General features: G+C 44.5%; 1 protein-coding gene across 1 annotated transcript in view; it reads right to left on the bottom strand.

The window, feature by feature from the left end:
• Positions 1-23,687, bottom strand: part of LOC145397820 (BBSome complex member BBS7-like) — a 115,275-nt gene that overhangs the window by 44,898 nt on the left and 46,690 nt on the right. The window contains exon 10 of the mRNA XM_080270848.1: positions 5,827-6,025. Within this exon, the coding sequence (XP_080126974.1) occupies positions 5,827-6,025 (199 nt within the window). The remainder of the gene's footprint in view (positions 1-5,826; positions 6,026-23,687) is intronic.

Genomic DNA, 23,687 nt, shown 5'->3' with positions numbered 1-23,687 from the left:
TTGATGGAGATTATTCAGCATGAAAAGATTATTCGTTTGGGATTGTAGTTCCAGCTCTCTGTCTGTGTCAGGGTTGTTGACATGCCAGGGTGATGCCTTGGCATTCAAATCACTACCCAGGATAATGTTGGGTTGTTAGTGATGTGGTGCATTTGTGGAGAATAATTGTGTGGTACCGATGGGGATGATTGGGGGGGAATGTACAGTATGTGTTGGCAATTGCTATATGTGATTTGTTACCAGCGCATATTTTAACTGATTGTATTTCTGTTGTGGTGTTATGTGGGGGGAGAAGTGACACTGTGTGTGCACTGGTATCATTAAGTTGATGGATTTGTGTACCAGGGTGATGAGTCCACCGCCACCGCCATCAGCCCAGTCTTGTCTAATGGTGGTGAAATTATGAAATGTAGGTGTCTCTTGTGTTCTGTGTAGTTTTGTTTCTTGTAATAAACCAAGTTTTTTTTTTTGCATTAGTCAAAGGATATGAGACAGAAATGTATGCTTCCATTCCTGACAGAATAACCTCTGTAATGCACATGGCACACTCAGATGGCTCTTGGCCATGAAAGCAATAATCATCCCAGGGAAAAATCAAAGAAATACTGCTGAGGGCCTCTCAATCGGCAGCTCCAAAGTGCCACAACTGACGTTTCTTTGGAGGGTTCACAGGCTGTACTGGAACAATAGGACAGGTTAAGGTGATAAGGTTGTGATCAGAGGAGCCCAACAGAGAAAAATGTTTTACAGCTTAAGCAGAATGATTAGTTGTAAGGAAGAGGTCAAGTATGTTGGAACTCTCTCCAAGGGCATCAGGGATAAGAGTAGAGTGGTGTACAAGCTGCTCTAAGTCGTTATGGATTTAAAAGATCTAGGCTTGTTCACCAGATGGATCAGTGAAAGGTGAGAAGAGCCAAAGGTGGTAGTGAACATTGAAATCTTCTAGAATGGAGATTTCAGAGAAAGTAGAAATGGACAGGATGTGTTCCACCATAGAAGTAAGGTGGTCAAAGAAAATTTCACTGTCAACAGAATTAGGGGATAAGTACACAGAACAGATATATTTAGTTAGAGAATGACAGGACAGTTGAAGCCAGAGAGCAGAGAATTCAGAAGAATCAAGTTCAGGAACACAAGAGCAAGATAAGTAACTATGTACATATGCGCAACAGCCACTTTTTGCTTTGAAATGAGTATTGGGAAAGTAGGAGGATAAAGAGAAGGGTTTGCTATCATTTGCCTCAGACAGCTGAGTCTCACTTAGGAAGAGATGGTGAGATTTAGAGGAGGAGAGGCGGTGCTCAACAGAGAGAAAGTTAGAGGAAAGGCTGCGAATGTTGAAGAAATGAAGAAGAAATGAGTCAGACAGTGGTTCCAGGCTACTTGCTGGGTCATCACTGGGGGAAGAGCGGAAGGCGGGGATATTCATGGTCCCCACCCTGGGAACTCCAAGGCTTGATTAAATGACACCATTTGGTTAATTCTGAATAGGAAGTGTAGTGTGAATGTGCATGTAGTTTGGTGCTGACAGTTCGAGAAACTCGTATTGGAGAGTATGCTGGCCTACTCTCTGTGTCACTGAAACACTGAAAAAGTTTAGCAAAGGGGGATAGTCAGGATCTAGTCCCAAGGGCTGATGAAATGGGCATTCCAGCTCTCCCTGTCACCAGCTTTCCATCCACCTTGGGAGTACTGCCCTGCTCGACTGATGCTACAGCCTACTCCCTGTGGAGATACTAAAAATATCCTAAAAAAAGTTAAGTCAGTACTCTATACCTACCACGAAGACCTCGAGTGGTGGCATCTTCTTCGTGGGTTAATCCCCCAAGAGGCTGCTGAAATGGAGGAGGAGGAGAGCATGGGCCAAACTGCCGCATACCTCCCCAGCCCCTCAAGGGGCCCGAGAACTTGGGAGTGGCTTCGGTCACCCGAGCAAGTACCACATCTCTCAACACAAACAACAACATTGTTTTTTCTACACCGAGAAATGACACTCCAGCGGTCATTTCTCAAAGACTTCTTCTAGGCAGTGACAATGACAGCAATCCCGGACCCATCAACAAATTCACATGTCTAACATGCTTAAAACCCATCACTTCCAGTCAACAGAAAAAGGGTTCAGTTCAGTGCAGTTCTTGCAAGAACTGGACCCATTTCACCTGCACAACACTTGCATTCAGAGAACATTACACAAATATCTGGACCTGCTTCTTCTCCCCACCCTCAAACACCCCCCACCAGCCCCTCTCCTACTTGCTCCACACCTCAGCCTAACCCACCGATCCTTCCCACACCATCCAATCCCCCAACCCCTCTCATTCCACCCCAATCTAATCTACCCCAACCCTTATCTCTATCACAACCTTCTCCTCCACCCACACCCCCACCTCCCCCCCATGCTGCAGCATCCAACACAGACAACATTCACAACACTATCATTCTTCAAATGAACACAGATGGCATAAACACCAAAAAACAAGAACTCACACAATTCATCAAACAACAAAACATACACAGTGCCATCTTACAAGAAATTAAACTATGCAGAACAGAAAAAACACCTACATTTCATAATTTCACCACCAACAGATAAGACTGGGCCAACGGTGGTGGCGGTGGACTCATCACCCTGGTACACCAATCCATCAACTTTTCAGATAGCAGTGCACACACAAAATCACATCTCCCCTTACATGACACCACAACAAAAATACAGTCAATTAAAGTATACACTGGCAATAAATCACACATAACAACCACCAATACATACATTCCCCTCCAATCATCCCCCACAGTACCACACAATTACTCTCCTCAAACACACCACATCACTAACAAACATCATCCTGGGAAGTGATTTCAACGCCAAGGCGTCGGCCTGGCATGTCAACAACCCTGACACAGACAGAGGGCTGGTACTACAAGCCCAAACAGATAATCTTTTCATCCTCAACAATCTCCATCAACATACCCATATCCTACAATCCTAAACAGATAATCTTTTCATCCTCAACAATCTCCATCAACATACCCATATCCCACACCAAGCCCTCTTGCTCCCATCATCCCCAGACATCATTTTTGCTCCCCAAACCTCACCCCCACAACATCCTGGAGAGTGGTCAAAACCCTTGGCTTTGATCATCACTACCAAAACCAGTCACGCCAGCTGACCATAGACACATACACACTAATTATAAGACTGCCAAATGGAAGGCCTTCACAACTGAAACAGAACAACACTTAAGAAACATTAAACAGTACATCCATTACAAACATCAAAACTGTTGTGTGCACTTTCAATACAATTATTCAAAACACAGACAAAAGACACATTTCTTGAGACAACAGAGAGAGACACAATCCCAACTTCACACCACATATTCATGGCCTCATCAGTCAATGGAACACACTCCAACACTCCCCAACATCCCATACACAAGACACCATACAACGAATACAAGAACTCAACACTCATATAAACAATAAAATATCAGAAGAGTAGCAAACACAAAATTGGAATAAGTATCTCCAAACACTTGATCACAAAACAAACATCAGCAAACACTAAACAGCATCACACTCTCCAACAACAATACTACACAATCACACACTGCCATCACAACAACAGACACCATACCCTCAACATCACACTCTCCAACAGCAACACTATACAATTACATGCTGCCATCACAACAACAGACACCAAACCCTCAAACAAACAACATGCAAACACTCTCATCAATCACTTTTCACACATCAGCCATATAAACCCCCACTGCGACGACTGATATGTCATCCGACGCAGAGACAGGTCCCCACAGACCCAGACTTTGCACCCTTCACATACAACCAGATGCAGCACATTATTAGCAGCCTTAAGCACTCATATGCCTGTAACCCACACAACATAAGCAACATACACCTTAAACCCCTTGGACCAGAATGCATACAAGCACTGACCAGCATATCAAACTACAGCTACTCACACAATAAAATACCCAACATCTGGAAGCATGGTAATATCATCACTATCCCCGAACCCAACAAAGACCCTATGTTACATTCCTCACACCGCCCCATCACACTCCTCTGCATCCTCTCCAAAGTAACCGAATGACGTATTACAACTAGTTACACCTCCCATCCCCCTAGCCCCATCACAAAGTGGCTTTAGGCTGCTACACTCCAAAAACACTCTTCTTACAGACCTTACACAAAGATTTTTTGATGGTATCAATTCAGCTAGTCACCACACAGAACACTCCTAGTCACACTAGACATTAGCAAAGCTTTTGATGCCATCCCCACCACAACCTCACAAAGAAAATATTCAACACAATCATGGTCAATAACACAAAAAGATGGCTGGCAAACTATTTAGCACGCAAATGTGCACATGTAACATTTGCCAATCAGTCATCAAACATCAGAAACTTCACAAACGGCATCTCCTAAAGATCCGGTTTGTCTCCTACTCTCTTTAACCTATACATGCACGACATACCCACACCCCAGACACCATAAATACACATAGCTTCCTATGCAGACGACATAAAACTTACATGTACACACCAAAACACAAACACAACCGCACACATCCTCTGACCTTATCTCAACACACTACATGAATGGTTCACCAGAAACACTCACAATAGCCCCAGCCAAATCTACAGTGACCCTTCTCACAAATTGGACAGCAGAACACAGTCACATTCCACACCTACCACAAATAACACTCCCCTACCACACACATACACACACACACACACAAAATCCTTGATGTAACATATATCAAGGTCATTTAAACAACACATCACAAACACTAAAAACAAATTAACACCAAGTCTCAACACATTAAAGTCACTTGCCCAGACAACAGTTGGACACAATCCACCACCACAGTAAACAAACAATATATACATTCAATGATGAATTATGCAAGCCCTGCTTGGGCCTAATCTCACTAGAGCACACTACAACACTCTACAGACCAATCAGAACATGGACCTAAAAATAATCACAGACTGCATAGCTAATACACCTACAGATCACCTACATCGAGGAACCAAAGTCCTCAAAGTTAAGGATCATCTAAACATGAGAGGCACACAAATTCTTGTCGCAGCCTCCACAAACCCACACCATCCACTACACTACATGGCAACACATCCACATACACCAAGGAACACCAAAACAACACCCAGCCCATGACATCATACACAAATACTGTCATCTCTTCCTCCTCGTCCACCTCAAACCAGCTTCCAGGAGCATATCCATGCTCAAATCACTCGCCACTCCATTCAGTCACAAAGACATTACACAGCCACATGCATGGCCTCCTGATATCCACCCTTCTGAACTCTACCTCCCTCATAAGGACAGGGTCCACCTGGCCAGGCTGAGATGGGGACATCATCCAGCCCTTTTGAGTTTTCGGAAGAGGCTAGATGACTCTGTTGCTGATGCCTGTCCAGGATGCAACACAGCACCCAACACTATAAAGCACATTATGGAAGACTGCATTGCACACAATCACCTGTGCCAACAACACAACATACACTCCTTGAGGGCTCTGTGGGCCTGGTCTCGGCTATGGCCTTCCTCAGGGACTTGGGGCTGTTTGGCCAGAGTGCCTATGGAACAACTACTACTACTACCTACCACGAAAAACCTGAATGTGAGTGGTGCCTCCTCCCTTAGAATTTTTGAAGTCCATGGAAGTGTATCCAACCTTTCCGTTTCAAAAAGTCTCTCCAAAGCTGAAATATCTGTTGGGAGATAGCAATGCAAGAATAAACTACAAAATGTCAGTCAACCTACCATGGAAAACCTGAGAGTGGGTGGTGACTCTTCACCATCCTCATATGCCAGAACCTCCAGTTGTCCATCCTCCCGCCCCACCACCAATTCCCGCACCCCATCACCTGTGAGATCGTGGTGGTCCAGGCACGTCACTCCGCCCACACGACCACTACCACTACCACCACCCTCACTCACCCAGCGATGCATTGCTGATCCTCTGTTGGGGTAAAAGTAAATGGTCTGTATAGTATTCCATCCATCCATCATCCTTTACTTGCTCAGCAAAAAGCATCTGGTTAGGGTACTCAGTCCAGACCAGTCACTCATCCCTGAATGGCATTATGTGAAAAATACAGTATATCCCTAACATGCAGTACCTCAGAAATGCATTCTTATCAGACACATTTTGTTGAAGTACCTTAACCTACAAGACCACCTGGCATCTAAATCCTTCAAAAATAACTTGAGAGAGAGAGAGAGAGAGAGAGAGAGAGAGAGATTTAACATAAGTGGCCATACTGAGTGCACTGAGTTTCATTCCTGAGGAGCCAAAAGACAGGAATGAAAGTAGGCAAGTGTTCTGCAAATGATATGACTGAGCCTCAACCAAGTACAGTATCAATCACTTACAACACATCAGTTCATGGTAGTCTAGCATGTCACCCTGCCCATATGACCACCGCTATTGATACGGTACCACCCGGCACCATTGACACACTGTTGGAGTACCATGAATGTAACATTTTATTAAGTCTTACAGGGTCCTATGACCTCACTCTCAGCTGAACACAGTCTTTAATATCAGCTAGAATAAAATACTGATGCTGTCCTGATCACAGAAGACTTAATGGTATCAGCATTAACATACTCAGGTCCTTAAGGTTTACTCTCAGCTGAGTACAACTGTCTAGCACTAGCTGGAACACAATACTGTACAGTAAACTCTTGTACCTGGCGTAAAACTGCCAAGAGGGTGTTATTAGTTGATGTACCAATGGATAGTGATGTAATGCCCTCTCCAACCCTCCCAAGGGGGTCTGATCCCTATGAAACTCTATAACTGCACCGTATAATTGCTCAAACAGAAAAACACCTTTAAATACGGTAATAAACAGGATAAAATGTCACTGTACTGGTGAATGAGCTGGAGCCAGTCAGAGAGACAGGAGTGAGCCACTCTAGCATCACAGTGCCACCTAACATACCGTATAAAAAACACACATGCTCTTAGATATTTCACTAAAGTTCTGACATATGAGATGATGTTACACAGCTATATGTTAGGCAGTCAATAGAGCAGTTTATTAGGTGACTCTGTACATGTGAGGATGTGAGAAGCACCAGTGGGGTGGCATTTGTTTACAACTATTAGCAAAAGTTAACCAACAATTTTCTCCCAGCAATGAGTACTACTGTCTTACATATTCCTTATTCTTCCCAAAACAAGAGACTATTCTGCATTCTTATATTGTGCAATTCATAGTGCTATGACAAAAACAGTTTATGTAATACCAACCATAGATCCAGCTGGTCATGACATCAAAATATAGCTCATGGCTGTACATACACGTAAGGCCTGGTGGTGTTCAGCTGAATAAATGTTACCATATGCTAATGTTTTTCCCAGTAGCAAAACTTTTATGTTATTGTCACAATCATGTGCACACTTCATTGCTACTCTGGTGATGGTACAGTAGAATATACGCAAATTCATTTGTTCAGCTGCAGTACTCAACTTCATTACGAAGAGGATTTTAAAGAAATGTACTGTTTGGCTGACTTTTCAAACTGATGGGTTAAATATATCCTTTTTCCCTTCTATAAACTTAGGTCCTTTCAGACATGAGGTGTACTGGATATTTTTCCTTCAACTGACATTACGAACAATATTTCACATGCCTTTAGTTTCTTCTTTAGATTGATAATATCACATAATTTTAAGCCTGTGATTAACAATACAGTACTTAATTCTGTATAACTGATGCTTGTTAGGCAGAGTGAGGCACATAAGCAAGGCAGTCAGAAAGAAGATGGGCAGACCTAACCAAGCATGAGGAGAGATGTGTGAGGCATGCATGACAGAAATAAAACAAGATGTTAGGGGAATAAGCTCACCAAAGAGTAGCCACAGAATCTCCTGATATAGTAAAAATGCTCAAAGAAGTGATGACCCAATTCCCAGTACCTTTCGCTCCGAAAATGGTATCTGGCAACTGCCATGGCCATGTTATATTTCTATATTGCACACTGGAAGGAGCAGTATTTAGGTAAACAACACCACAATGCAATATATCAGTGTTTTTACTGAATATATCTTGCATTACGCATGAGGAAACACAATACTGTATACTAAAATTGAGGCTTAGCTGTACAAAAGAATGTGAAATGCACATCCTATCATTTGATAGTTTCAGGGTTAAAATGTGGAGAAACTCTCTATCTATCTATCTATCTATCTATCTATTGCCAGACGCCTCAATCCCGTTTGGGGTGGCCACAAACAAAACTCTCGTAACACTTATTTTACATCCTAAATCAACAATACTGAAGGAAAAATGTTCCATAAAATAAAACCTGCAGATAATGGTAATGTCGAAATCACTAGTGCCATCAAATCAGAAAAATAAACATCTAAAAATAATTTATTATCCACATTTAATTCTCTACACAGAAAAACCTGTTAACAGGTATGCCTTTATAGACAGTATATATATATATATATATATATATATATATATATATATATATATATATATATATATATATATATATATATATATATATGGGAGTATGGATGGGGTATATGTGCAGGAGTAGATGAGAATGAGAGGGCAAAGGAAGGAGTGTGTATAGTTGTGAGTAAAAGATGGAAGAAGAGCATAAGACAGTATGGATCAGTTGGGTCAAGGATTGTGTGGGTAAAGTTGAAAGTTGGAATACAAATGTGGGCGATTGTGTGTGTGTATGCGCCAACGCAAGATCGTGCTAGAAGAGTGAGAGAAGAGTTCTGGGCAAATGTGGAAGTGTGCATGGAAAAGTTTGGAAGGAATGAGAGAGTGTTTTTGATCGGTGATATGAATGGTAAAGTTGGTAATGTGAAGGTGGATGGAATAATTGGTGAGTGGGGTGTGCCTGCTGAGATAGATGAGAATGGGAGTGCGTTAGTGGACATCTGTGCTGGGAGGGGGTTGGTAATAGCCAATACCCTCTTCAGGCATAAAATGATCCACAGGTATACATGGCGAGTGATGAGAAGGGTGGGTGGTGAACTGAATGAAAGGAAGGCAATGATTGATTATGTGTGTGTGGATGAAAGGATGCGAAGATGTATATTGGATGCAAGAGTTTATAGAGGTTGGGGGAGTGGCCTTTCTGACCACTACTTGGTGGTGGCCAGAATTAGGATGCAAGTAAGATGGAGGAATAGAAGAAGGGAAAGACGAGAGGAAGGAGTAGTTGCAAGGAGAGTGGAAAGGTTACAAGAGGATGAGAAAAAGGCAGAGTATAAGAGAGAAGTGGAGGAACGATTGGGCAAATATGAATTGGAGCAGATGGGAGACGTGGAAGGTGTGTGTAAGATATTTACAGAAGAAATATGTGCAGCATGTGATGTGGTGTGTGGAAGGAAGAGAAGACGGAGGGGGGTGCAAGGAACAGCGTGGTGGACTGAAGAGGTGAAACAGGCTGTGGCACAAAAGAAGAAAGCATACAATGAATGGATGAGAAATAGGGGCGTGGAAGAAGTTGAGAGGCAGAAGAGAGAGTTATATGTGGAAAGGAAGAGAGAGGTGAAAAGATTAGTAAGAGAGAGTAAGAAGAGAGTGGATCAGGAATTTGGAAGGAATTTGAGTGTAAAGTGGAGGGACTGTAAGAAAATGTTCTGGAGAGAAGTGAAAAGAGTAAGACAGGGTGGAAGTGAAGTTAGCAGGGGAGTGAAAGATAAACATGGTAGATTACTAGTGGAGAAGGGAGAAAAAGTGAGCAGATGGAGAGAACACTTTAAGGAATTGTTGAACGTAGAGGATGGAAGTAATGCGAGTATAAGTGGCTGGGGAATGGCTGGGAGAAGGAGGGAGGTGAGAAGACAGGTAGAAATCAGTAGGATAGAGGTTGTGGAAGCAATGAAGAAAGTTAAATCGGGAAAGCCCCAGGAATTGATGGAGTGTGTGGTGAGATGCTGAAGCATGGGGGAGAGATAGTAGTAGAATGGATGTGGAAGATGTGCAGATTGGCCTGGGAGGAAGGTAGAGTCCCGGAGGATTGGAAGTCAGGTATAATTATTCCCTTGTACAAAGGAAAAGGGGAAAAAGAAGTGTGTGGTAATCATAGGGGCATTTGTCTTCTTAGTATAATAGGAAAAGTGTATGGTAGGATACTTATAGACAGAGTTAGAGAAAGAACAGAGAAATTAGTTGGAGAAGAACAGGGAGGCTTTAGGAAGGGAAGAGGTTGTGTAGATCAGATATTCATTCTTAGATCTTTAGTGGAAAAGTTTCTAGAGAAGGGAAAGAAGTTGTATGCGGCTTTCATGGATTTGGAGAAAGCATATGACAGGGTGGATAGACAAGGATTGTGGAAAGTGTTAAGAATATATGGAGTAGATGTTAAGTTGTTGAATGCTGTGAAGAGTATGTATGATGGTGCTAAGGCTGCAGTGCGTGTGGATGGTGAACTAAGTGAATTTTTCTCTTTGAAAGTTGGTTTGAAACAGGGATGTGTCATGTCTCCATGGTTGTTCAATCTGTACATGGATGGGGTAATAAAAGAGGTACAAGGTAGGGTAGTGGATGTTGGAGTGGCCCTGGTGAGAGAGGATAGTGTTTGGAAACTCCCTGTACTGTTGTTTGCAGATGATACTGTGTTGTTGAGTGAAGATGAAGGGGAGCTGCAAGGCTTGGTGGATGAGTTTGAGAGAGTGTGTAAGAAACGGAACCTAAAGGTGAATGTAGGGAAGAGTAAAGTGATGGTCTTTGAGAGAGGTGAAGTCAGTGAATGTATAGCGAGGTTGGATGGTGAGGAATTGGAAAATGTGAGTACGTTTAAGTATTTGGGTAGTGTGATGAGTAAGGATGGAGGTTTGGAGGGTGAAGTGCTTGAAAGGGTACAGCAGGGAAGAAAGGTTGCTGGTTCCTTGAAAGCAGTGATAAGAAACAGGGAAGTGAGCATGGAAGTAAAAAAGTTACTACATGACAGTATTGTGATACCAACTCTAACGTACGGAAGTGAAGCTTGGACGTTGTTGGAAGGACACAAGTCAAGAGTGAGAGCAGTGGAAATGAGTTATTTAAGAGGAGCTTGTGGAGTCACGTGGAGAGACAGGCTGACGAATGAGGATATAAAGGAGCGTTGTGGTGTTGATGTGGATGTGATAGGAAGCGTTGTGAGGAACACACTGAGGTGGTTTGGCCATGTGGAGAGGATGGAGGGTGAAAGACTGACGAAGAGAGTGTATGTGAGTGAGGTGGAGGGTGGAAGAGGGAGGGGTAGACCGAGGATGAGATGGAGGGATGGGGTGGAGAGGTATATGAGAGAGGGGGGTGTGAGTTGGGAGCAGGGTAGTGAAATGGCGGGGGACAGGGCGACTTGGAGGCGATTTGTTTGTGGCCACCCCAAACGGGATTGAGGCGTCTGGCAATAGATAGATAGATAGATATATATATATATATCACCTGGTGGTTTAGTGGGTGATTATTATGCTCCAGTCGGATTGAGCCTGTGAAGGTTTATATCCAAGGGGTGGTTGGGGTTTACTGCTCACGTAATGCCACTCAGGGATGAGTGAGGCTGGTCACTCTCATCTTAAATGTCAGGACCAGTTGCCTGGCCCCAGGCTCCTACGCTCCTCATGGGACAACGTAGGATTGGATGGTGGATGGATGGATGGATATATATATATATATATATATATATATATACATATACAGTACCCTCACGTCCAACACGGTAATATTGTCATGCACAGGTCCCGTGTTGGACCAAAAACGTGTTGGACAAACAACAGAGCTTATGGGGAAAAATGAATTATGTCAGCAACCCTAGGAAAAGTCACCCTAAATACCTACCATATACTTTTACATATATTGGTACTACTGTAATTATAATAAATGGTGCTGTACTATGAATGATAACTAACTTTTAGGACAGTGTTGGTGGGCTTGCTGGGAATGGAAGGTGATAACCAAGACTGTAGGTAGTCCTACTGGGTCCCCGGAGGATGGCTGCTGGCGTCACTAGTGGGTAATGGCTGCTGCTCCTCCTCAACCTCCCTCATAAATCCTGCGAAATCACACTCAGAATCACTATCCTCATCCACATCCATGGAAGGTCCTGCTTCTGCCTGTCCTAGCACTCCGTAAGCCTTCACTGCTGCTAGGATCTTGTCTTGGTTTTTTATTATTGTCCTCACGCTGGCTTCATTCACATCGTAGGCCTTGGCGATGTCCACTTTCATCTCCCTTTTCTTCTTCCTCTCGATGATTTCTAGCTTGGTGATCTGAGGGAGGTGCCGCCGCTTCTTGGGGTTCTCAGAAGGCTTCCTAGGCATCGTGAGCAGGATAAAATGCAGTAGCAAGGGCAGAAAATGCAGCAAGAAAAAAGCACCTTCCAATGCGAATTATGCGACTGAGTGGCGCTGTGGCGGGAGAAATTTAAACAAAACATCACATGAGAGCAGAAGCATTTTTGATTGGGCGACATCACGATCACGCCACGATAGCGGGTGGGGGAGGCAACTTGATCAGAAGTTTTGATTGGCTGTCAGCATCACAGGAACTTCCAGTATGACCGTGTTGGACCGGGGGTGATCATGCTAGAGGCAAACTCTGCGGATTTCACCCACTTCTCGGAGCTCCGTGGGTGTAATGCTAATGCACCCATGTTACAGTAGTTAAATTGTATTAAATCGTACTAATTTTTTGCTCTCTGTGCTGGACGCGAATCGTGCAGGACAAACGCGTGTTGGACGCGAGGGTACTGTATATACATATTATATACTTATATATATATATATATATATATATATATATATATATACAGTATATGTATATATATATATATATATATATATATATATATACAGTAATAGCTCACATCTAACAAGTAATAGGTACCAAAAAACACTTGTTAGATGCGAATACATAAAACATATGGGGAAAATTATAATATGTAAAAAAATTGGACCGAACCCCCATTTTACCCTATTTTCACTCATTACATAAGTTATTGGCATCAATTTAAGTCATATAATCATACATAGTGATATGAAATATAAAATAAAGATGGTATAATACAGAAAACTCACCTGTGAGTGATGAGTGAGGTGCGTGGGTAAAACGAAAGATGGTGTCCAAGGCGGGAAGGAAGGCTACTGGGCCGCTCCTCCTCCCTCTTCCTCACTTATGCCACCACCACCATCCTCCCTCCTCTTGCTCTCCACCGCCTCTCGTGATGACTCCCCAAGTTTTATCTTCTCGTCTGCATTCTTTTCCTTCCCGACAAAACCAGAAAAGTCATAGGGAATGTCACCAAGAAGATTCTCTATGTTCTCATCATCATCACTCACAGTCTCTTGTCCTTCATTTCCATCGAGATTTGCCACAACTTCCCCAAGCTCATGGCGTTTGTTTAAATATTCAGTGATAACTATTTGTCTTCTTTCATTCACTTTCTTTACACAGGTTTCACTGAGTTCCTGGTTTAGTTTCTGCAGCAAAGGTAACACCTTTCCCACCCACAGACTCTGATGTGCTGGTGCCACACAGAAACTCTTCCACTTGTGCCAGATCAGTGGGAGATTTGAACCGCATGCCCAGGATTTTTTTCGTTAGATGGAAATTTCATTGTTAGATACAAATATGGGTAGAGGTCCAATAGTGTCGTTAGATGCGAATTCATCAGATGTGAACTCGTCAGATGCGAGATCACACTGTATATGGACCTATAGGGAGTTGAGGAAAAACACAGGTGAGAAGCTGGAGTTTATTCTCTAACACATTGATGAGAGACCTTTATCAAAGAGAATGCTACTGGGTGCCGTTGAGCACAGAAATAGCAACCATGAGGGGTGGCGAAGTCAAGTCAGGTCATGGAGGGAGTGAACAGCCAGGAGGAGGGGGTGATCCCACAGGTACTTAAGCAGCTCACATCAGTCTGAATGTAGCATTCTCTTTGATAAAGGCCTCTGGTCAAAACATTAGAGAATAAACTCCAGCCTTTCACTATCATTGTTCCTAACCTCCCCATAGATCCATCATTTCGTTTCGTTTCGTTTTTAAAGGCTCCAACATGCTTGCATGTGTCGGCCTTGGTCACCTAATGGCGGCTCTCCACGCTGCACGATCCATTGCAGCCTCCCTGTTCAGTACCTTAACCCTAAGGTCACACTTAATGACCTCGTCCCATGTCTTTCTCGGTCTACCCCTCATAACCCCACCCCCAATATTAACACTTCTCACCTTCCTCACCCAATTATCATCCCCCATCCTCTCCACATGTCCAAACCACCTCAATCTACCTCTCCTCATCACAACACCAATACACTCCAGTCCCATCCTACCTCTCAACTCTTCCATTGTAAACCCAGCCCCTCCAGGCCTTGGACGCAGGGACGCACTGCACATCCATCTAATCATTGTCATTTCTATACGTCTGAGCCGGCGAATATCTTCCTCCTTCACTGCCCAGGTCTCACTGCCATACAGCATTACACTCCTAACACATGCTGCATACAAAGACCCCTTAGCACGTAGGGAGAGCCCTCTCAATGTCAGGAGAGGCAAGAGCTCCCTGAACTTCTTCCAACCACTTCTCACCCTAGCCACAGAGCTAGCTCCAGCCCCACCTCCAGCACACAACATGTCTCCCAAATAACAAAACTCTTCCACACACTCAAGAGATTCACCAGCAAGTTCAATCCTTTCACGTCTGACAATCTCCACCTGCTCACCCCGACACGCCGTACACATAAAATCAGTATTATCTCGCAGTCTACCTCTGATACCACTACATCTCTGATGCACCCATTTATCACACACACCGCACAAGATGGAATTACTTCCCACGCCCTTGTGGCAAACTGCACATGGCCACTCTCCCTCGTCTTTGACAGTACCGCCACCAACCCTAGATATCATCACTTTTGTTTTATCTGCATTTACCCTTAAACCCTTTTGCCCCATACCATCTCTCCACTTCCTAAACCTTTCCTCCACCTCCCTTTCATTCTCTGCAATCAACACCAAATCATCAGCATACAACAACTCCCACGGGAGTCTGTTTCTAAAGTCACGTGAAAGGGCTTCAAGTACCATGATAAACAACAAGGGACTCAAGACTGACCCCTGATGCACACCAACATTCACGGAAAACTCATCACTCAACTCTCCATTCACTCTCACCTGGGTGTGAGCACCCACATACATGGCCATAACCACCCTAACCAGCCACTCCTCCAAGCCAAGCTTTCTCATTGCCCACTTCACCACCTCTCTAGGGACTCGGTCAAAGGCCTTTTCCAAATCAACAAAAACAAAATAAAGATCCCTCCTCCTACCAATATATTTTTCCTGAAGCTGTCGAACAATGAATATGGCATCAGTGGTCTCCCTACCTGGCATGAACCCGAACTGCATCTCATCAATATTCACTCTTTCTCTAATCATACCTTCTAAAACTCTCTACATTACCTTCATTATCTGATCTAAAAGCTTTACACCTCTATAATTTCCTCTTTCCAGGGCATCACCCTTCCCTTTATACACATTTACAATTACACTCTTCAGCCAATCATCTGGGACAACACACTCATAAATAATCCTATTTATCAGGTCAGTGACTAAACTCACCCCTATATTGCCTGAGGCCTTCAACATTTCGGCAGTCAACCCAGACACACCTGCTGCCTTCCCCACCCTCATCCTGCCTATTGCCTCACTCACAGTAGTAGTATCAATCAAAGGCCAAGGGCCAGACACTGGATCTGCTAGCTCCAAACCTTCCCTGTCCCAGTCAAACTCCTCATTCAACAACCGGTTATAATGCTCTCTCCATGCATCTTTAATATCCTCACTGTTCACCACTACCCTTCCTTCATCATTCTTCACACGCTGCTCACCTAAGATATCCCGATTATCCCTCTTCACCTGACCTGCCACCGTTTTGTTTTTCGTTTTCATTTTTAAAGGCTCCAACATGCTTGCATGTGTCGGCCTTGGTCACCTAATGGCGGCTCTCCACGCTGCACGATCCATTGCAGCCTCCCTGTTCAGTACCTTAACCCTAAGGTCACACTTAATGACCTCGTCCCATGTCTTTCTCGGTCTACCCCTCATAACCCCACCCCCAATATTAACACTTCTCACCTTCCTCACCCAATTATCATCCCCCATCCTCTCCACATGTCCAAACCACCTCAATCTACCTCTCCTCATCACAACACCAATACACTCCAGTCCCATCCTACCTCTCAATTCTTCCATTGTAAACCCAGCCCCTCCAGGCCTTGGACGCAGGGACACACTGCACATCCACCTAATCACTGTCATTTCTGTACGTCTGAGCCGGCGAATGTCTTCCTCCTTCACTGCCCAGGTCTCACTGCCATACAGCATTACACTCCTAACACATGCTGCATACAAAGACCCCTTAGCACGTAGGGAGAGCCCTCTCAATGTCAGGAGAGGCAAGAGCTCCCTGAACTTCTTCCAACCACTTCTCACCCTAGCCACAGAGCTAGCTCCAGCCCCACCTCCAGCACACAACATGTCTCCCAAATAACAAAACTCTTCCACACACTCAAGAGATTCACCAGCAAGTTCAATCCTTTCACGTCTGACAATCTCCACCTGCTCACCCCGACACGCCGTACACATAAAATCAGTATTATCTCGCAGTCTACCTCTGATACCACTACATCTCTGATGCACCCATTTATCACACACACCGCACAAGATGGAATTACTTCCCACGCCCTTGTGGCAAACTGCACATGGCCACTCTCCCTCGTCTTTGACAGTACCGCCACCAACCCTAGATATCATCACTTTTGTTTTATCTGCATTTACCCTTAAACCCTTTTGCCCCATACCATCTCTCCACTTCCTAAACCTTTCCTCCACCTCCCTTTCATTCTCTGCAATCAACACCAAATCATCAGCATACAACAACTCCCACGGGAGTCTGTTTCTAAAGTCACGTGAAAGGGCTTCAAGTACCATGATAAACAACAAGGGACTCAAGACTGACCCCTGATGCACACCAACATTCACGGAAAACTCATCACTCAACTCTCCATTCACTCTCACCTGGGTGTGAGCACCCACATACATGGCCATAACCACCCTAACCAGCCACTCCTCCAAGCCAAGCTTTCTCATTGCCCACTTCACCACCTCTCTAGGGACTCTGTCAAAGGCCTTTTCCAAATCAACAAAAACAAAATAAAGATCCCTCCTCCTACCAATATATTTTTCCTGAAGCTGTCGAACAATGAATATGGCATCAGTGGTCTCCCTACCTGGCATGAACCCGAACTGCATCTCATCAATATTCACTCTTTCTCTAATCATACCTTCTAAAACTCTCTCCATTACCTTCATTATCTGATCTAAAAGCTTTACACCTCTATAATTTCCTCTTTCCAGGGCATCACCCTTCCCTTTATACACATTTACAATTACACTCTTCAGCCAATCATCTGGGACAACACACTCATAAATAATCCTATTTATCAGGTCAGTGACTAAACTCACCCCTATATTGCCTGAGGCCTTCAACATTTCGGCAGTCAACCCAGACACACCTGCTGCCTTCCCCACCCTCATCCTGCCTATTGCCTCACTCACAGTAGTAGTATCAATCAAAGGCCAAGGGCCAGACACTGGATCTGCTAGCTCCAAACCTTCCCTGTCCCAGTCAAACTCCTCATTCAACAACCGGTTATAATGCTCTCTCCATGCATCTTTAATATCCTCACTGTTCACCACTACCCTTCCTTCATCATTCTTCACACGCTGCTCACCTAAGATATCCCGATTATCCCTCTTCACCTGACCTGCCACCGTTTTGTTTTTCGTTTTCATTTTTAAAGGCTCCAACATGCTTGCATGTGTCGGCCTTGGTCACCTAATGGCGGCTCTCCACGCTGCACGATCCATTGCAGCCTCCCTGTTCAGTACCTTAACCCTAAGGTCACACTTAATGACCTCGTCCCATGTCTTTCTCGGTCTACCCCTCATAACCCCACCCCCAATATTAACACTTCTCACCTTCCTCACCCAATTATCATCCCCCATCCTCTCCACACGTCCAAACCACCTCAATCTACCTCTCCTCATCACAACACCAATACACTCCAGTCCCATCCTACCTCTCAATTCTTCCATTGTAAACCCAGCCCCTCCAGGCCTTGGACGCAGGGACACACTGCACATCCACCTAATCACTGTCATTTCTGTACGTCTGAGCCGGCGAATGTCTTCCTCCTTCACTGCCCAGGTCTCACTGCCATACAGCATTACACTCCTAACACATGCTGCATACAAAGACCCCTTAGCACGTAGGGAGAGCCCTCTCAATGTCAGGAGAGGCAAGAGCTCCCTGAACTTCTTCCAACCACTTCTCACCCTAGCCACAGAGCTAGCTCCAGCCCCACCTCCAGCACACAACATGTCTCCCAAATAACAAAACTCTTCCACACACTCAAGAGATTCACCAGCAAGTTCAATCCTTTCACGTCTGACAATCTCCACCTGCTCACCCCGACACGCCGTACACATAAAATCAGTATTATCTCGCAGTCTACCTCTGATACCACTACATCTCTGATGCACCCATTTATCACACACACCGCACAAGATGGAATTACTTCCCACGCCCTTGTGGCAAACTGCACATGGCCACTCTCCCTCGTCTTTGACAGTACCGCCACCAACCCTAGATATCATCACTTTTGTTTTATCTGCATTTACCCTTAAACCCTTTTGCCCCATACCATCTCTCCACTTCCTAAACCTTTCCTCCACCTCCCTTTCATTCTCTGCAATCAACACCAAATCATCAGCATACAACAACTCCCACGGGAGTCTGTTTCTAAAGTCACGTGAAAGGGCTTCAAGTACCATGATAAACAACAAGGGACTCAAGACTGACCCCTGATGCACACCAACATTCACGGAAAACTCATCACTCAACTCTCCATTCACTCTCACCTGGGTGTGAGCACCCACATACATGGCCATAACCACCCTAACCAGCCACTCCTCCAAGCCAAGCTTTCTCATTGCCCACTTCACCACCTCTCTAGGGACTCTGTCAAAGGCCTTTTCCAAATCAACAAAAACAAAATAAAGATCCCTTCTCCTACCAATATATTTTTCCTGAAGCTGTCGAACAATGAATATAGCATCAGTGGTCCCCCTACCTGGCATAAACCCAAACTGCATCTCATCAATATTCACTCTTCCTCTAATCATACCTTCTAAATATATTTTTCCTTTAATATATTTTTCCTTTCCCCATGATTTAGGTTATCAAGTAATTGTCTCTGTGACTCAGACTTTGCCCTGTATACCTCTCTTCTAGCCCTACGCTTGGCAGCCAAATATTCCTCTTTGCTACCACCCTTCTTCAATTCCCGGAAAAGCCTTCTTTTCTCCTTAATTGCAGCTTCTACACCCTCATCCCACCACCAAGTTACTTTATCTTGGTGGTCCTCTTGTCCAGCCGCATGTTACATCAGTAACTCTCAAGAAATTGTTCTTGAGGGCTCTGTCTACAGCTCCCTGTTCAGCCACCACTCTCCTCAACTCGCTATAGAAGGCATCCCTTACTACTTGGTTTTTCAGCTTCCATATTTTCCTCCTAGGTACATAAGTCCTCTTTTTCATCACTTGTTCTTTAAGCACCATATCACAAATCAACAGTTTGTGCTGCTGCACACACTCCTCACTTCCTATAACTTTAACATCCCTCACTAACCTCCTATCGGCCCTCCTAACCAGAAAATAATCTATCTGACTGCTATTTCCCCCAGACTCATACGTAATTAACCTACAGTGGGGCACCAATTTTCGCGCCTAATTGGGTCCAAAAATAATGCGCGAAAGTTAAATTAGCGAAAGTTGGGGCATTGTCTTTATGGCAAAAAGGCTAATTGGTTCCCGGTTATCCTAAAGTAACATCAGATTTTCATTTTCACTTGCAATACAGTACATCAAATCACTATTGTACATTGCATTGTGAGATACAAACAATAAAAACTGTACAGTACACATTATATGAGGAGAAACATACCACAGAGACCAGGTTGAGGTGTTTAATGGATGTTGGGGGTAAGTATCCGAGGCGCGTGGCGGGCTTATTTAGCCACGCCAGACGTATTGGCGCCACCTCTTGCTGCCTCGCTATCACCATGCTGTTTCCTCATACCACGCACTGTCGATTCTGGGATGTTAAATATACGGCAGATTTCACTGTTTTTTGCGCCCTTGTCCATGTGCTCAACTATCTTCCTTTTCATTTCATTTTTATACTGCCGTTTCTTCACTCCAACACGATACTCTCTTTTAGCCTTGGCCTTTCCTCCCGACTTTGAATGTCCCGGCCACATTTATCACCACCACTGCCTCCCGGCCCTCCCCCCACACCACCAGGCTCTCCCCCCACACCAACAGGCCCTTTCCCCACACTACCAGGTATAGTAGAGGCCACTGAACCGTGAGAATCCAACACAATGGAGCTAGCACGCTCGTACACAATGGCGGGAATGGGTGGACAGAGTGTTGACATGACGTCATTCAAGATGGCGGTGGGTTGCGGGCGGGCGGTGCAGGAAATTCAAAGTCCAAAATATTGTCCCAAACCCAAAATTTGTGCACGAAAATCGATTTTTTTTCAAGCGAAAGTGGAAGTTAGGGAATATTTGGTGCATGCCGCGAAAGTGGATTCCGCGAATCCTGCTGTAGCGAAAGTTGGTGCACTACTGTACTGTCTCTTTTCCTAAAATATGTGTTGCACACAATCATATCCGTTGCCTCCCCAAACTCGAGTATCCTTTCCCCTTCTGCATTCCTTAGACCATACGCACATCCCCCATGCACTCCTTCATAACCTTGTGCTGCTTCACCTACATGACCATTTAAGTCCCCTCACAAAATCACTATCTCATCATCACGCATACCACCCACTACACGTATTAAATCATCTCAAAATCTATCTTTCTCCGATTCATCCAATCCTGCCTGTGGAGCATATGCCGATATAATCGCAGCTATCTTTCTTCCCAACAGAATTTTCACTACCAATATCCTATCACTTACTCTCAAAACATTCATAACATATTCCACCCATTTCTCCGCAACCATCACACCAACACCTCAACAACCGTCTGTCCCCCCCTGCCAAAACAACTTATAGCAACAGTCCTTCCCAACAATCTTTCTGGCTGATCCACCCCTGTACCGGACTTCCTGCAAACACGCCACATCCACCCACCTCCTACTGAATGCCTCAACGACTTACCCTGCTCTTCCCCTCAAACTTCCCACATTCCATGAACCCACCCTCATCCCCATGGGTGATTTACTGTCCTCAGGCTTTCTTTGAAACTTATTTTGTTTTGTCATCTTCAGTATTAATAAAGGGGGACAGACACAGCACAGGTCCCACTCACTGCACAGTCCCAGGTCCAGGCAATGGATCTGGGACCCCTAGCCCACCAGCTTACCAGTGGCTGTGGTAGTGGCCTCAGGGCACCCCGCCAGGACAGCTGCAGGGACACCCTCCAAGCGCGTCTTGGCACTGCAACTATCCCGCCATTATACACCCACTGATAGGGCAGCCTCCTGGGGCACTACTCCCAGGTTCGGGCCCCTCTCTATTGGGCGGAAGCGGCAGCCTGGGAACCGCAATGCCCTGTACCCTCTAGCACAGGCCTGAGCCCCATCTCGCCCTGGACCCACGATCTATGCTGGCGGAACCCACGCCACGCCTCCCCCCAGAAGTCCGCCAATAGGTAGCGGGGGCAAAGTTTTCTGGCTGCATGCCCTTGCTGGCGCCAACCCCTGTAACGTAGTGGGATACGTTGTGTGAAATGTAAAGTGCATGTGGTGTAGTGCATTGATAGAGGAAATGTTTGGGAGAGTATGCTGGTCTACTCTCCATGTTACTGTCACACTGAAAAGGTCAGCAAAGGGGGATGGTTAGATAGCTAGTGAAACAGGAGCTCCAGCTCTCCCTATCACCAGCATTCCCATTCCCCTCGGGAGTACTACCCTGTTCGGCCCGTGCTATGGCCTCCATATATATATATATATATATATATATATATATATATATACGTACATACATACAGGCATGCCCCGGTTCAATGATAGTAACCCCTGTACTATCCGGACACCCACTATCCAGACTCCCCACTTGCTGGACATAGTGGGCCTGGACCTTCGGAACCCAAAAATGGCCAAAAAAAGAAAAAGAATCCCCTCAAAATCCAATTTTTTTCCCACCTGCAATATGAAATTGGTGCGCAGCACCGAACAGCTGTGTTTGTGCACGACCCCTTCAACCCTTTCTTTTTCCCCCTCACCAGTTACCGCCTAACCACTGTTGTGAGTAGATGTTCATAGCAATGGATGCCACACGTGCTCGTTTTTGTGAATAAACAGTGCATAAACTGCAATACCTTGCCATTAGATCACATGAGAATTTACAGTGTTGTGCAGTGTTAAGAAATTAGAATTTTGAGTGCAAAGGATTAAGTGTGAAGTGCAAACTGGCGGTTGAAACTGGCGTGGTGCAATTAAGAACAGAATGTGCAGTGTTAAACAATTATAACTCACAGTGCAAAGAATTAAGTGTTGCACAACACTGGATTACTGTACGTGCTTCAAGTGCATTTTCACCACTGCCAGAGCCTTAGAGGAGGTGGCCATAGTCGTGCTGTAAGTAACCTGTACACTGCTATATATTTTCCATAATCACTTCTAATTCCTCATTCTCTGGTTCCTTTTCATTTATTTCATGCTTTATGTCCATTATGGGTGTGAATAGAGTCTTAAATAGGTGCTATACATGTCCAGTAGGGAGTTATTTGGGTGGCTTTTAAAGTTAGGCTGCATTAGGGTCCATAAGTAGTCCAGGAGGCAAGGGCCCACTATCCGGACAGACCCACTTTCTGGACATGCCTTTGGCTCTAATACATTGGATAGTGGAGGGATTACTGTAATTGGTTAAGTAAAACCCCATCGTTAGGCGGGGTATCGTATATGGGGTACTTTTAACATGTATTTCAGTGTGGACTGTTTACCAGCCTTGGGTTTCCCCCTAAACCAAGTCCAAAACCCACCCAGATGAGCCAAAAAACAAGTTTAAAAGCAATCCAAATTGCCTAACAACTGTCAAGGAAGCTAACCTGTGCCTAACACCTGTAAATAACTCACTAAAACCAACAAATAAAATCTGAATATCGTCAAATATGTCTAAAAAAAAATCAAACTTAGTAAACTGTAACCCAAAATGACAATGTTCATCCCACCTATGGCTAAAACACATTATCTACGTCTAAAAACTGCTTATAAATCAACCTAAACACACAATTTTAGTCTAAAAGATCATCAGAATCGGAAAAAAAATCAAAACCCATCATTAAACCGGGGTTTGGCCAGCCATAGTTAGGAGGGGTATGGTGGTACTGTATTTCTACCCCTATTGTTAAGCTGGGGTATCACATCCAGGGGTATCATATATTGAGGTATTACTGTGGAGTCACATGGAGACACAGGCTGACGAATGAGGATATAAAGAACTGTTGTGGTGTGGATGTGGATGTGATAGGAAGTGTTATGAGGAACACACTGAGGTGGTTTGGCCATGTGGAGAGGATG

This window comes from Coenobita brevimanus, chromosome 43 (assembly GCF_032717465.1).
Source record: "Coenobita brevimanus isolate Jiangsu-jjx chromosome 43, ASM3271746v2, whole genome shotgun sequence".
Taxonomy (NCBI): Eukaryota; Metazoa; Arthropoda; class Malacostraca; order Decapoda; family Coenobitidae; genus Coenobita; species Coenobita brevimanus.
Note: the sequence above shows the minus strand (reverse complement) of the source record. Positions and strands in the feature narration are given on the sequence as shown.